General features: G+C 38.6%; 1 protein-coding gene across 3 annotated transcripts in view; it reads left to right on the top strand.

Moving 5' to 3' along the window:
* Positions 1 to 16,669, top strand: part of FYB1 (FYN binding protein 1) — a 190,667-nt gene that overhangs the window by 138,714 nt on the left and 35,284 nt on the right. For all 3 annotated transcript variants that reach the window (XM_027863391.1, XM_027863390.1, XM_027863392.1), the window contains exons 4-9: positions 3,573 to 3,622; positions 4,415 to 4,434; positions 4,947 to 4,981; positions 6,507 to 6,627; positions 8,522 to 8,681; positions 9,800 to 9,944. In XM_027863391.1, coding sequence (XP_027719192.1) covers positions 3,573 to 3,622; positions 4,415 to 4,434; positions 4,947 to 4,981; positions 6,507 to 6,627; positions 8,522 to 8,681; positions 9,800 to 9,944 — 531 coding nt within the window. The remainder of the gene's footprint in view (positions 1 to 3,572; positions 3,623 to 4,414; positions 4,435 to 4,946; positions 4,982 to 6,506; positions 6,628 to 8,521; positions 8,682 to 9,799; positions 9,945 to 16,669) is intronic.

Here is a 16,669-nt window from a genome sequence, read left to right on the forward strand (position 1 = left end):
ATAACATCTAGCTGCCTCTAGAGAGAACAGAGAACTTAATTTAATGATCCCCTGAATATCAATATCAAGTGAGCTATAAAGCAGGAATGTAAATGCTTGACAAAAGCATTCACTGCCATTTCAAAGTCATCCTGTACAAAGTCCAAAAGGAAGAAGGCTTCTCTAAAAATGATGAGATCCTTCTGATGCTTCTGTTTGCAGAAAACACTACAAGATTGTTAACACTGTCTCACCAAACCCCAGAGTACATAGGAGCTTCTTCAGTGAGATCCTTGACTATTCAAGAGTTTGAGCTAACAATCCAAATCACACTGAAGGCATTTAATGATGAGCAGTCCATTGTAGAAGTACATGTATCTTTGGCAAAGGAAAACAACGAGTTCTCCTTTTTAGGGCTGTTCCTCATGGTTAGAACAATTTTTCATCAATAAATGGATCGGTGTGGCTTGCCCTCAATTTTTTTTTTGTTTTTAATTTTCATTATTTTGATATCTATTGAAGATATGGACAGGAATTACAGGGTATTAGTCAATCAAGAAGCATCTATTTAGCACTTAACTAAATGCTAGGCATTGTGCTAGATTCTAGAAATACAATTGTTGAGGTTCAGAGGTGGGAGAGCTGGTTCAGATGTGAAAGAATTCACTTAGAACTTCTCTCTAACCATTGGAAGCTTTATTGATGCAAAAGCAGCGGGCTAGCCCTAGAAGGAGGATTAGCAACTTACAGACAGACAGGGGCCTGTTTTATTTTACAACATAAGGAGGAATTGTCATGACACAGGATGAGAGAGATGGATGACAGGATAAGGAACCCAGGATAAAGAAGACAGGGGAAATTTTATGACTCAGGATGAGGGAGACAAGGAATTTTTATGGTCCAGGATAGGGGGGAAATTTTATGGTATCTCAAGATAAGGGGAAGAGACTCTAGGATACCTTCAAGCTCAGGAGGAGCCTCACAAGGTACTGAAAAAAAACCCTTAACTTTTTTTTTTTTTTAGCTTTTAGGGCACTGTTTGTATACACATCATTTCCCCACTCAACCACAAAAGAAATCTTTCGGGAAAAGGGGCAAAAGTCATTGTCTTCAGTAGGTGCTTCCTGCTGAACAGGCGAGAAGAGTCCATTTCAAGGGCTGAGAATAGGTTGAGGAAGGATGGTCAGCATGGGAGTGCAGAATGTGGTGCCTGCTAAATCCAGGATGGAGAGAGGCAAACCACTCAGGGACACCAAGAGTACGGGTTGACATCCAAAGAGTAGAAAGTGGAATTTCTGTAGGTGAGAAGACACAAAGTGAACCAGGAGGTTAAACAAGGACAGACCAAATATAAGAACAAGTAAAATGATTAGTAACAGGGTCAGAATGGGAGAAAGAAGGGAGAGGAACCATGACCCCCAGGAGGAGATATTAGGCTAGAGTATATGTCTTGCATCCAAAAGGCTGCCTATAGTATCCTTTGAGTGTTGAGTTCTATCTTACGGGAATTATTAATGTACATACAACAAGAGGTGTTGGCTGAAGCACAAACACCTCCTTGACTATCAAGAAGATAGTCAAGAACAATACAGTTGTCCAGAACCATGTCGGCTAAGGAGTCAAGTGACTTTTTTTTAAGGTTTCTTTTTTATTTTTAATTTACTTATTTTTAGTTTTCAACATTCACTTCCACAAGATTTTGAGTTCCAAATTTTCTCCCCATCTTGTTCCTCCCCCCACCCCAAGATGGCATGCATTCTGAATACCCCTTCCCCTAATCTGCCTTCCCTTCTATCTCTCCCCCCCTTCTCTTATCCCCTTCCCCTTCAATTTTCCTGTAGGGCAGGATAGATTTCTATACGCCATTTCCTATATATTCAAGTGACTCTTGAAGCTCAGATAAGCCATGGGCTATGTCATTTGCTAGAAGTGAGACAGTGGCTGTTAGGTTTGAAAACAGGTGAGCAATTACTATGGCAGAGAGGTCTTTAGAGGAATGCTGAAAGGATAAATTTCATGCAGGGTTTTCAGGGAATGGGGGAGAGATATAGGGAGTAAGCTAGTTGACACACCCAGCAATCATGTACTCAGCCCTGCCCCACATAATTCCCTATTTGAATTAAAGCATTTGACTCCTTACTAGTCCTGGGAAAGCAGGCCTAACCTTAGGCACAGGATAGGAATCAGGAATAGGTAACAGGAGAAGTGGTTCAAAGCAGGGCCCAGAACACAGCATAGCTAGACAGCACACAGAAAAATCCACAGTGAGGAGCTTCAATGCATAGTTTTCTTTGATCACTTTTCTGGCTGGTCACACCCTACACAATGGCAAAAATTAACCTATTCCTACCCTCAAGAAGCTTACATTCAATAGGGAGAGACAATTTGTACATATAAGTACATACAGTATTATATACAAAATAAATACAAAGGGGGTGAATACAAATACAATAAATACAAAGATGGTGAAGGTACTAAGAGAAGGGGGAAAACAGGGAAGCCCTCATATAGAAGGAGGTGGTACTTGAGCTAATATCTACAGAAAAACACAGATTCTAAGAGGCAGGGGCGAGGAGGGAGTGAATTCCAGGCATGAGGGACATCCTGAGCAAAGGCATAAAGATGGGAAATTGGAAGTAATGTATCATGAGCCTGGAAAGGTAGTTTGGAGCCAAGTAGTGAAGGGCTTTCTTTCTTCCTTTCTTTCTCTCTCTTTCTTTCTTTCTTTTTTCTTTCTTTTTTCTTTCTTTCTCTCTTTCTCTCTTTCTCTCTTTCTTTCTATATTTATTTATGTATTCATTCATTCATTCATTCAATTGTTTATTTATTTTGGTGAGGCAATTGGGGTTAAGTGACTTGCCCAGAGTCAGCTAGTGAATGTTAAGTGAAGGGCTTTAAATGCCAAATAGGTGAGCTTATATTTAATTCAGGAGATAATGAGGAGCCCCTGTAACTTCTTGAACAGAGACATGATATGATCAGAATTTAGGAATAAAGATGGATTAAAAAGAGTAGAAACTGGATGCAAGAACAACAATTAGGAGGTACTTCAATATTCTTGGTGAGAAATGCTAAGGGCCTGAGGTGGGGTGGTAGTGATATGAGTGAATTAAAGGGAAAAAATGTGAGAGATGTTATAGAAGTTAGAATTTACAAGATTTGACAAATGATTAGATATGATGATTGAGGGAGAGGGAAGAGCCAAAGATAATTCTGAGGTTGTCGACCATGATGACTTGTTAGGATGGGGGTATCTTCAACAAAATAAATAAATAAATTGGGGAAAAGGATGAGTTTAAGGGGAAAGATAGTGAGTTCTCTTTTGGGCATGTTTGAAATGGCCCACAGAACATCCAATTCAAAATGTCCAATAGGCAGGATAAGGAAGATTTGGATCTGTATTGGTGAAAATAGGATAGACACCAATGAAATCATGAATCCACTGAAATAATGAAGTCACCATTAAATGTATTGTTATTCAAATAGGTGAATTTCACTCTAAGTCTTATAGTTGGGAAACCAAGGCTAGTAGCCTGCAGTGTATAGTGAGAACCTGTTCTATTTTAATTTTTTTTCCTCTTTCTTGTTTTCAGTAGTTCAATAAGTGAAGAAAATTATGATGATGTTGATATGCAATCCAATGGTAAGATATGTTATATTAACCTTGGGTTATACTTAATCACCTGACAAATCAGAAAATGTTATTGATCCCATGTTACTTTTGATTCATAAAAGCAGGTTTATAGGGAGGTAGACACGGGGTATATAGAGAAAAAATGTTTTACATAAAGATACATATTGTTGTATATATGTATATATATATAGAGAGAGAGAGAGATAACATAGATATAGATATCTAGATCTAGATCTAGATCTAGATATCTATATCTATAAGATAGATATAGATATATCTATATACATATACATATATACAACAATATGTATCTTTTTGTAAAACATTTTTTTTCTATATATCCCACGTCTATAATATATCTATATTATACATGTGATATTCACATAGCACTTTCAAGACTGATAAACTACTGGACATAGATTATCATTTTCATTAGAGTAAATATGTTCTGATTTGTTTCTAATAGCCATGCTCCACATAAACTCACAGAATATTGAATTTACCTTTCTTTCAAAGGAGACATGATGGGATCTTTTGACTTACTGGATTATTTCACAGAGGTCCCTATAAATGACTTTATATCAACTCAAATGTTCATAAAACCATTTTTTAAAAGTTCTATAGCACTTTATCTTATAATGTATTTCTATTTCTTCATTAAAACATTTCCAGAGAAAATACCTAATTTCTTTATTAAAAAAAAAATCTTGAATAATACTGACATTGTATCTAATGGTGGGGAAAGTGACAATTTTCATAAAACCATAAATTAAAACTTTATTCATTTTTGTTTGTTTCTAGATTTTGGAAATCCAGATGAGGTCGGGTCATTTGTTCATTTTTCTTTAAAAATAAACAATTCACTTATTTACTTTATATGCTTTTACTTTTTCCTGATTAAATGCAATCATAATTTTTTAAATGTTTAACAATTCAAATTTTTAAATGAATTGGATATCCTCTCAAGTTGCTATGATCCAAATATGTAAGACCAACAAGTAAGTGACCAAGTGTTTTCCATTTTCATTCCTATTTCAAAGAATCTCCCAGAATTAGGACCCACCCATCCCCACCCCTGCTTTATATTCTTTTAGGTTGGTATAACTGTACAATTGGTTATGAGTCTAGCTACATACTAGAGAGATTAGAAGGGGGAGAGGCAAGATTCTTTCATTGTTTGCTATTTCCATTCTAGCTCATGAGAAAGTATTTTAAGCAAGGCTTAAACATTCATTCTTACACTCTTTGTGTGAGTCACAATGTTTTTTAACCATTTAGTTCTCCTTCTCTTGAAATCAGTAAAAATTTACCATTAGCTATTTTTCTCTTATAGGATCAAGACAGCAATGGAGAAACATATGAAGACATGTGAGAGCTATATTTTTTTATAAATTATTCTTAAAATTAAAAAAAAAAGATAAATGCAACATCTGTGCTAGGAAACATCGGGTAACTATGCTAGAAAACCAAAAATCATTGTGTTCAAATGACTGGCATAAAGTAGGTCCATTATAACCTTTGACTCAACATGAAGGACTGAAGAGTCATGAGGGTCAGAGCAATCACATTAGAGTCAGGCAAGATCCCTCTACTACCTGGGAGAGTAGTGTTTCTCTAAGGATGGTATATAAAAAACTCTAAGAAAGGGGCAGGTAGGTGGCACAGTAGATAGAGCACTGGCCCTGGGGTCAGGAGGACCTGAGTTCAAATGTGGCCTCAGACACTTAACACTTACTAGCTGTGTGACCCTGGGCAAGTCACATAACCCCATTTCCCAGCCCTCCCCCCAAAAAAAGTCTAATAAGCTGAGTAAGAGGACATGTGGACTAATAGATAAATCACAGAACCAGGAAACAAAAAAAAAGCCAGTATTCTTTGTCATTTATTCTCTAGATAAATTTGGGGAAATCTCTCAATCTATTTGTGTCCAATTTTCCTAGTGATGAATGGTTTTTCTAGGAGGGATGCTATAAAATAACTTAAAGTTTGGTATCAAATAAAAATACATCCCTGGAGGCCACATATTGACTTAGAAAATCACAAATTAACATTATTTGTTGTATTTTTATTTATTCTGTTAAATATTTCTCAATTGCATTTTAATCTGATTCTGGCTCACTCTGGAGTTTTGCTGATCACGTGAGGCCTGCAGGCTCTGAGTTTTACCTTTATTCTGTAAAGCATCAAGGCACCAGGTTCCTATGCATTGGAAAGCAAATTATATTGGTTCCCAAATGAAATTGTAGGTAGCCCATGAAAACAAAATAGTGTTTCTTGGAAAGTAACTGAATGATGTCCAATGTGGTATTTCCTGTTATTTTAAATGTAAGTACCTTATATATTTAGTCCATCAAAGACTGATACAAAATTTCTGGACACACTAGGAAGCATGGTCCCCATATTTTTCAGTCATCTGCCTGTTAATGAGATAAGGAAGAAGGAACAGTACCTGAAGTGGTCTCCGTCCATTGACCAAGTAGCTCTCCCATATGGTAGAAAGAGCACTAGTTCTAAGTCAGAGAAACAGGGCTCCAATCCTTTCCCTGACACTTCATATCTGTGTGATTTGGGACAAGTCACTTAACTTCACTGGGATTTAGTTTCCTCATAAATAAAAATGATGGGATCAGGTGAGCTGGCCCCTAAGGTCCCTTCCTGCAAGAGCCTACAGTCTGTGTACCTCTCTTCTTCCAGGAGTCCTCTAGTATCCACACCTCCAGACTGACAGGGCCTATGAAGTGTGTGGTTAGTTGGCTCCAACTTGGCTTCATTTTCAGTATCCATGATCTGAATAACCTCTTCACCTGTGGGTAGAAAAGTAGAAAAGTTTTAGAGATAGTGACAGCTAGGCCATCAGTTCCGATGTAAGCAAGGTAAAAATATCTGTTTGCAGAGAAACAACAAAAGAACGAGAGAAGAAGAGGGATAAAGAAGAGAAGAAAAGACTAGAGCAGGAGAAGAAAGAACAAAAGGAGAAGGAAAAAAAGGAGCAAGAGATCAAGAAAAAGTTTAAAGTAAGTTCATTATTTGGTGCTTGGTAAAAAATATTTACTTTCTGAAGCTTTCTCCCAAAGTGCTTTAGGAGTGCCAGAACTAAAATGGATTGATAATTATATTCTGAAAAAAGTGGTCTCAATAATACTTCTTGGTGATGTCTCCTTTCCTAATATAGCCATGCTTGGGTTTAAGGAAACTTGTTAAAACAAAAGTATAGATGAATCATGATCTACATTACTGGATTAAACTTCTAAATTGATGAGATCACAAATCCATCTAAGGATGTGAAAAGTAAACTTTAGCATGGTAAGCTTCTCCATTAAAAAAAAAACTCTCAGTAAGTGTTTTCTGACTAAGTGAAAAAAGAAAGTCAGAATTTCCCATTGTGCTGTGTTTAGCTAAAGCCCATATTCAGGATCTCAAACTCACCCACATCCTAAGCCCAGTGTTTGCCCTGAGAAGAAATAAGTAAGAGAATTTTAACTGAGCCACACCTCAAAATTATTTTCAAGAACCCTGGAGTTGGAGTATTGAACTTGGGGTCATGGGACTTGAGTTCAAGTCCCAAATCTGTGACTTTCTACCTTTGTGATCTTAAGCAAATCATTGCATCTCTATAGGCGTCAACTTCCTCATCTATAAAATGAGAGAGATGGATAATTGATCTCTATGGTTCCTTCCAGTCCAAGAACTATGATCTCAGGAATAATGGCACCTTGACGTGATTTGCCCAGATCCCTGAACTTGGCACTCTTGCTGTACTGCAGCTTCTAATATCTGCCCCACCCCATCTCCTTTAATCTATGGTTTGTCCTTCTATATTCCTGACCTGAGGCTTTATCTGACCTCTGACCTGTGTCCTCCATGCTGCACTCTTTTAACCTTCATCTCACCTTCCTATGTTCCTGACCTGCTCTGATTTCTAATAACTGAAATCCCATATCATTCCCACAATATTGGTGTGACCAGATGTGATTATTTTAATTGAGAACTGGATCTTTATTTTACCACAAGATTCACCATAGGTACTGAAATATTAGGAAATTCTTTAGATAGACCAGTTTTCAGAATGTTACCCAGCCCATCCTAATGCTGGCAAGATGGCATCAAACTATTCAAGACACCAGTAAATCTCTATCTCAAGCTTAGATGAGGGGCATCTACTTACCTTTTCCAAATAGTTGACTACTATAACAAGAGAACCCCTCCTTTCTGCATATCCTGGCCTTCCTCTGACATTTTCAGTCCTACAGTGAGGCAGTAGAATAATGGGCTGATTACTCAGTGAAGCATAAGCTTCCTTCAGAAAACAGGTAGGGCAAATCCCCCTGAAGCCTCCAGTACTTTACATATGAGGTATTCCAAAAGCCTTAGTGCAGTTTTTAGTTATTAAAACTTAAAACTTCACTAGGACTTTTAGGATACTGTAAAGTGTAGATGCTCATTAGAGGTTTAAATATACATTGTTTTGTTTATTGATTGATGATGGGTACTAGGCAGAATCCTTAGAGCCAATAGGTTCTTTTCAGCCACTAAGCAATGCGTCCTTGTTCTTTGGGTCAATTACATCCTGGCCCAGCCTCTGGTATCTTTTGTCCCTTAATCATTGCTATATCTTGGGGAGGGAGGTAGGGAGGAGGGAGAGAAAAGTTTAAAGCTCAAAAGATTATGGAAGTGATTATTGATAAATCAAAATAAATTGATAAAAAAAATGAAAAAAAATCATTGCTGTACTCTAAATATCCCCTAGACAGGACTTATGGCTTTCGTCCTGGTTCAAGCAGATCAGAAATGGTGGATGGGATAATAAGGTGTTTGATGACTAGTCCTCCTCTTTGTATGAATTTTAATTCCTTAAAGCCCTAAAACCTAAAAGAACATGGACAACATGCTATTTCTTGCTCCTGGAAGCTAACAGGTCCTATTCAAGTGCTTCATCAAGCTAAGGCTTGCTGTGATGTCAAAGGAGGGAAGAATGAGCTGAGTGTCAAGCAAGGAGAAGAAATTGAAATAATCCGCATCACGGACAACCCTGAAGGAAAATGGTTAGGCAGAACCTCCAGAGGCACATGTGAGTCCAAAGTTCCTCTTTTTCTTCCAAATATTTTCCTTATGTTGTTATTCTCTTTGTTCTGCTTTTTTCTCCCACTGCACCATTTCGTCTAAGACGTGTCTGTTTGCATTTTGCATATCAGTCATTCCTTAGAGCTCCAATTCTGCATCCAATTCTAGTCATATACCACAAGTTATTGAATCATTCCTCAATCTTTAGGCACATGGTTTGTTTCAAAATTCTTCAAAGTGTTAAAAATAATATTGCTTTGAATATTTGTGGATAAACAGGTCCTCTCTTTTTTAGGATGGGCAGAGTGTAGAAACTGAACTTGTGATTTTGTCCATTTAGAAAACACCCAATGAGGGACTTCTACAACCATTTCAGATCCTTCTTTGCAACTTACAGTCTTAGAAAGTTGCCTAGGGAACTGAGAGGCTAAGGGACAACCAGAGTCACATAGCCAATATGTAGAAGAAGTGGGATATGAACCCAGGTCTTCCTGATTTTGAGGCCAGTCCCCTGTATACTGTGCCATGCTTCTTCTCACATCCTATCCATTTGGCACTAATCTCCTTAGGATTTAAACAAGGGGTGGGGAAGTTGCAGCCTCAGGGCCACATGTGGCCTCGAGGCTACAGGTTCCCCACCCCTGAACTCCTTAATAGGTCAGGAGGTAGCATGGTACAATGAAAAGAGCATTGATTCTGGAGTCAGAAGACCCACTTCCGGTATTTAATACCTGTGCAACCTTAAGCAAATCACCTATCCTCCCTCAATCTGGTTTCTTGCATGTAAAATAAAAGGATTGTACTAGTAGCTCCTATGATCAGAATATTTTTACAACCTCCATTAAATCCATATTAACTTCCTTCTTATGAGAAAAAAAATTCAATGCTAGATGAAAATGTAGCTCTTTTAGCACTTTGTAGGAAAGGTTACTTACATCCTGGCATTAACTAAATTTCAGCAGGACAGAGCTTTGAATTGTTTTAAAGAGAGCATCACAAAGGATGTATTTAAAAGAGAATCACAAAGCAGAGAAGTTGGTGCAACAAGAAAGATTTGGTACAGTAGGCATATCACTTCCTAGATTGTGACTTCTTAAACATAAGTTTTTCCCCCCAAATCTGTAGATGGCTATATTAAAACAACAGCAGTGGAGATCGACTATGATTCCTTGAAAAGAAAGAAAAATTCAATGAGCACTCTTCCATTGAGACCTGTGGAAGACGATCAAGAACTGTACGATGACGTTGCTGAACATGGCAGCATTAGCAGGTGTGTCTATAAGTAAATGATGACGCTACTAAGTTACTTCTGCCTGTCTGTCCTATAAACTCTGAGTTCTGGGGAAAATGTTGGCTTCTGTGTCTCCTGCTTCTCTCATTATGCTGTCCTCCAACTAGATTAAAAATAACAAGAACTTGAAAAAAAGGTTATGATCTCATTATAATAAATTCCACATTTATTTGTCATACTGTCATCTACTTATGTTGACTTTTATTTGAAAGAAGAAAACCTTTGGCCAAATTAGTAAGCTAGATGTGCCAAGATTGATCTTTTAATTATATTTGTCATGATGGGATTTGGCCTACATGCCATGGCAGCTTTGTAAGTGGAATGCAGGTACCATGGCTGTGTAGAAAAAGAGCATTCCCCTTGGAATCAGAGGACTTGTGTTTGAATCCTGTCTCAGTACTTTGTTTCAAAATCTGTCTCTTTTCATGTCTTTGGGCAAATCATGTTACAGGCCTTGGTTTTCTCCTCTGTGAAGGGATTGAACTAGATGGCCTCTGAATTCCTACTCTAAATTCATTAACTATGAAAACTTATTATTTGTATAACCACAGATGAGTCAATTAACTTCTCTGAGCTTCAGTTTCCCATCTGTAAAAAAAAAATAAAAATAAAAAAAGTTCACAGTATTTGCCCTATTTACCTCAAAGATTTGTGTGAAAAGTGTTTTATAAATAGTAAAGTGCTACCAAAATATGAATAATTATCATTGTTATCACATCAATCTGCAAACAGTTATTAAATGTATTATGAGCTGGTTATTGTGCAGGGGATACAAAGACATAAATGACACAGTCCTTGACCTCAAGGAGTTTATATTCTATAGGAGGAGACAGTATGTATGCATATGAGTATATGCAAATCACATACAAAAAAGATACAAGATAATTGGGGGAGAGAGGAGTACTAGCAGCTAGGGAAATTAGGAAAGACTTCCTATAGGAAATGTTACTTGGCTGAGCCTTGAAGGAATACAGGGATCCATAGGGGAGCAGTGAGGGGGAAATGCATTCCTGGCACAGGGAACAACCTGGGCAAAGGCCCAGAGGTGGGAAATAAAATGTCATACATAAGGAATGGCAAGCAGGCTGATTTGACTCATCCAAAGAGTGCAAGAAGGGAAATGAATAATGTATCATATTCCTGAAAAGATAGCCTGGAGCCAGGAGGTGAAGAATTTTATATGCCATCCAGAGGAACTTTGTATTTGATCCTACAGAGAATAGGGAGGCACTGGAGTCAGTTCTGCAGGAGGATAACATAGTAAGATCTGTGCTTTAGGAATAATACTGCAGCAGCTTTGTCAGACAGACAGACTACTCATCCTCTTGGCTAAACCAAATCTTTCTTTCTTTTTTTTTTTCCTGACTTGCATTCCTTGCTCCATTATTGCATCACTGATAAGTCAGTTCAAACTACCATGGCAGATGTGCACACTGGTTCCCACTCCTTTAGACTTCCCTCCTCCAATCTACCAAGGGCAGGAGTGGGCAGAGAAAGGTAGAAGGCAGGATTTCAGCCTCAGAAAGGCAATCTGGAACACCTGGGAAACTGATTCACTTGTACTGCCCTACCCCAGCCCTGTTCTAGGCAGTAAGGTGAGGTTAGGAAAAGAGAGGTCATCACAAACTTTCTCTGGTGGCAGCCACTCAGCAGTTAGGAGGCATCACTAAGGACAGGCTGGGATTCTCCATTGGGCTCAGGTGAGGGGCTCTAAGAATTTAAGCCCCAAGACTTTGTCAAGTGGAGGTCATAGTGGGTGTAGCAGGCGGAGATGAGGAAATGGTTTAGAGAAGGGAATGATTGGCTGCAGGGAGACTAATAATAATAATAATCTAATTACTTTACAAATATTATCTCAATTAATTCTCCTGGCAACCCTGGGAAGTACGTACTTCCTATTTTACAGGTAAGGAAACTGAGGCAGAGTTAACTCATACAATTAGTAAGTGTCTGAGATCACATTTGAACTCAGATCTTTCCAACTTGAGGCCCAGCACTTTGTCCACTGTGCCACCTAGCTGCCTCATATAACAGTCCAGGTGAGAAGGCCTGAATTAGGGTGGTGATCACATGAGAGGAGAGAAGGAGACATAGACAATGTGACAATGTTCACAAAATGTGACAATTTTCACAAAAATCTTGTGAAAAAAGATCTTGTGAAAGGAGAATCATCAAGACTTGGCAACTAACGAGATCTGTAAGGCAAGACAGCATTGAGGAGTCTGAGATGACTTGAAACTTGCAAACCTGAATGAGGAGAAGGATGGTGGTAACTCAAAAGTACAGGACAAGAAAAAAAAACTCTGCTCTGCAGGGTCACTTTGGCCTTTTGATACCAAAGTTCAGCTTTGTCATCCCTCCAGAATTTTAAAGGGAAACTCACAAGATTGACATTTTTTTCCCTCTTGGGTCACTCAGACCTACATGTTTTAAACATACCATTCTAAGTGTCAGCTCTTTCTTGTATGCTTTGCTTCGCTGACAACCTGAGGTGAATTTCTGCTATTTAACCAATGATGCAGCTGACCAGATTAGTAGTGTCCTGCCTTTTGTGGGGCTGGCCTCTGCCTCTCCTGCAGCTGAAGGGAGAAGTTATGACAGCTCTCTGAAATGCTCTCACATCTACCATTTAAAGTACTTTTATCCTAAGAGGATCCTAAGAGGAGGAGCTTTGTCCGCACACTTTGTGCTTGGGCACTTTGCCATTTTTTCACACATTTTGGCAATGCCATGAAGCTCTTGACTATGAAACCAATTTAAAAAAAAAACCATAGCAACTAAGGGAACCTAGCAGAAACAAGGTCCTGGAATACATCAGTTACAGTCTCCAGAAACAAGTCTCCTGTAGGATTATGACGCCTATTTTTAAAAGTCTACTTCATGATTTGTGGACATGGAGAAGTGGGGGTGGGGGGAATATAAAGTGGAAGCTCTAGCATCAGCTGCAGAGCTGTCCACTAAGTAGGTGCTGACAGACCTTCCATCCCCACCCTCTACCCCACAATGAAGCCGGAAGCTTTGGGGGAGCACAAGTCAATTTAATTGCAGGAGAAGAAAGTAGGTCCCTGGTCATTTCACTTGATATCACTTCTTCCCTTTTTCTTCCTTCTTCCCTTCCTTCTCATCCAACATCTGCCTCCCCAACTTTTCTTACTCTTGAACCTGACAATTTGCAATATGACCCCAGGGAAGTTATTCAACTTCAATGAGTTTCAGTTTTTTCATCTGAAAAATAGGAGTAATGATAATTGCATTACTTTGGGGGAGTTGTGAGGAAAGTGCTTTGTAAACAGTAAAGCATTACATAATAATAATATATTTTATATAGCTCTTTACAATTTACAAAGCATGTTCCTTGTAATAGTCTATAAAGTAGTTAGTACAAATTATGTTATCGTGGGGTTTTTTTATTTGTTTTTTACAGGGGTAAGGTATGGAAAGGTTTGGTCTAGGTCTGAGATTTCATTGATGCAGAAATTCTATTGCCAATGAGAATCAGCAATTCATCTGTGACTTAGAGTCTTAGAGGGCTGCCCAGAAGTCACTGAGAGAAGCTAAAGGATTTCCCCAAGATCACATTGCTAGTAGGTGTCAGAGGCAAGACTTGAACCCAGTGCTTTCTGAGTCCTGTCCTACTGTCCTTTCTACTACACCATGAATTTTTCTTGCTCCTTTCCTTATCCTCCCTATTCTTCTTCCCCTTTCCCTTCTTCCTCTCTTTCACCTTTTTCCCCTTTTCTTCATAATAATAATAATAACAACAACAACTAGCATTTGTATAGCACTCTAAGGTACATTTTTTTTCCTAGGATAGTTCCACCAGAAAAAGGAACCCCTTCAATTCAATTCAACAAGCATTATTTTCTCCTTGACCTGAGAACTCTGGAATTTGGTTACAACATTCCTAGGATATTCAACAATATTCAGCAAGCATTTACTAAGTGCCCATTACATTCAAGGGGCAGCTAGGTGGTGCCACAATGCACAGAGCACTGGGCCTGGAGTTGGGAAGACTCATCTTCCTGAGTTCAAGTTTGACTTCCTAGCTGTGTGACCCTGGGCAAGTCACTTAACCCTGTTTGTCTCAGGTTCCCCTTCTGGAATAGGAAATGGCAAACCACTCCAATATCTTTGACAAGAAAACCCCAAATGGGGTCACAAAGAATCAAACATTACTGAACATTATATTGGAGGCACTGCCTGCACCATGTGTTGGCAATACAAAAACAAAAATGAAAAATCCTTCCTGACCTCAAGGAACTTACTGTCTACTAATGATACAGCATATACACAGAATATCAAATAAAAAATAAGTATTTTCTAGAGGGAGAGTATTAACAACTGATAGTTTGGAAAAGACCTTTTTATTTCCTCTCTGTCATTTTGATTATTATTTAAGCTATTTAAAAGTATAAAATTATTAACAGAACCAAAACTAGGAATTCTGGTGTTTAAGGCAAATTTATTTCACATAAGAGGTCACTCTGCACTTGTTGGCATAGTCAAGCCTAGAAGGGGGATAGCCCTTTGCTCAGTGGATCTAGCCTGAGCTTCTACAGCAAGGTCAACAATCCTGACACACAATCCCCTGGGTAGAGACGGTGAAAGCAGAGAAAGAGCCAGGTTGGAATTATAGTAGAGGAATGCCACATTAACAGTTCTCTCAGAGATGGCACCAAAGGCTGAGTGAGGGATTGGAGGTGGTAAAAGACTTTGAGACATGAAAGCCATGGGCTAGCTAGAGGACCAAAAAGTGTGTCCCATTCAATTGACAACCTTTTATGCTCTAAGAAAAAAACCCTGGTTGCTGCATCCTGGCTACAGTTCTAATGCAAACCTGTAAAAAGCTCAGAACCTTTAACTTAATATGGTAAAACTTAAAAATCTCACAAGATAGATACCAACATTTAACTCAGTCTGTGTAGATGATCTAGGAGCTTTGTAATTCTTAGCATCCCCTTCTTACCACATTCCTTCCTTTACTATGGAAACTAAAGTAGATCAAGGGACTATTTTGTATTTTTCATTTTCATGGGTTACTATAGCGAAAAATAAAACAAAACAAAATTATCATGTGGTCCTCAGTCCCCTAGGAATATGTTTCACTCCTCGAGCTCTTTTATCTTGCATTAAACTTGTCAAACCATTCTCTGGCAGTTTTATCTTCCCTAGTAAATTGTCTCCTGACATATACCTTCTCTTCAGCTTATGTCAATGAATCATCCAGTATGTATCAGAACATTTGACATGTACACCAAGTTTTTCAGAACTGCAGTGGCCTTAGTAATAAGAAACACATTGACCCAATATCATGGTGTTTGGCAGTTTAGTATCTCTAATAATTTCAGTTCTTTCAGAAAAGATATGAACTGCCATATGCTGTATTTCAAAAAATTCTCAATATGAATGTTTCCTAACCAAGTATATGATTAGTGAGTACATTTTCATATATATGTAATTGATTTTTTTAATTCCCCATATTTTCTAATTTTTGTCTTTTAAAAAGCCATGTCCAAGTAAGGACTTGATAAATAAAAGCTTATTATGCTACAAGAATTCATGAATAAATAGCAAATCCATTAGAAAAGGAAATTGTTCTAAAGTTGAAGGTATTATCTAAACTTAAGTCATGCACCTTTTAAACCTTGAGGAATTTCTGATATGATGCATATGCAAAGCAGAATGGGAAAAGAGAGATGAATGCATATGAAGCTTTGAATCTGTACCACGTACTGTTTGCTTCTCCCTCAAAATACATGTATGACAGATATTACAATGTAACAAACACGTTATAGGGTTGTTATTGAGATGGGGTGCCGAGCAGGGAGGAGGGGAGCTTTTCAGAGACATGTAGCAAATAATAGAGAGAAGAGATAGAAGAACCTATTCAGTGAGTCCCCTCTTTGCTTCTTTTGTTGCTCATCAATAACAGTAATCTAGGGGAAATTTATGGCTTCATAAATCTCTCTGTGATTACAGTGCTCCTCTCTCTCCTCCCCTCCCCTCCCCTCCCCTCCCCTCTCCTCTCTCTTCTCTCCTCTCTCCTCTCTCTCTCTCTCTCTTTCTCTTTCTCTCTCTCTCTCTCTCTCTCTCTCCCTCCCCCTCCCCCCTTCCCTTTCCTCTACTTCCCTTCTCCATTCTTCCCTTCCCCCTCCCTCCTTTTATTTCTCCTGCTTAACACTTCGGGCTGGCTTAGGAAACTTGCAGGCAAAAACTCCAGGGTTTGTGAGTTCCAGGTAGAGAACATATGCTGCCTTCCCTCTCACGCCCCCTGCTGGGGAGAGTAGGAGAAGAGCCACATCGACTACTTATCCAGACTCATCTTTCCCAGTTCTTTTACCCAAATAATATCAACCCAAACGAAGATTAACACTGAGTTTTAGGGTTTTGTTTTGTCTTTGTCTTTTAAAAAATCCAACTATGGGGTAAATCATGGCACAAAAAACGATGCGTAAGTGGAAAGGGAAGCATGAAGGGCTTGCCAGCACAGTCCATTAGAAATATAACAGGAAAGGGGCAGTTAGGTGTCGCAGTGGATAAAGCACTGACCCTGAAGTCAGGAGGACCTGAGTTCAAATCCGGCCGCAGACCAAACACTTGACACTAGCTGTGTGACCCTGGGCAACTCACTTAACCCCAATTGCTATTAAGAAAGAAAGAAAGAAAGAAAGAAAGAAAGAAAGAAAGAAAGAAAGAAAGAAAGA

This window comes from Vombatus ursinus, unplaced genomic scaffold, assembly GCF_900497805.2.
Source record: "Vombatus ursinus unplaced genomic scaffold, bare-nosed wombat genome assembly UNPS02014772.1, whole genome shotgun sequence".
Lineage (NCBI taxonomy): Eukaryota > Metazoa > Chordata > Mammalia > Diprotodontia > Vombatidae > Vombatus > Vombatus ursinus.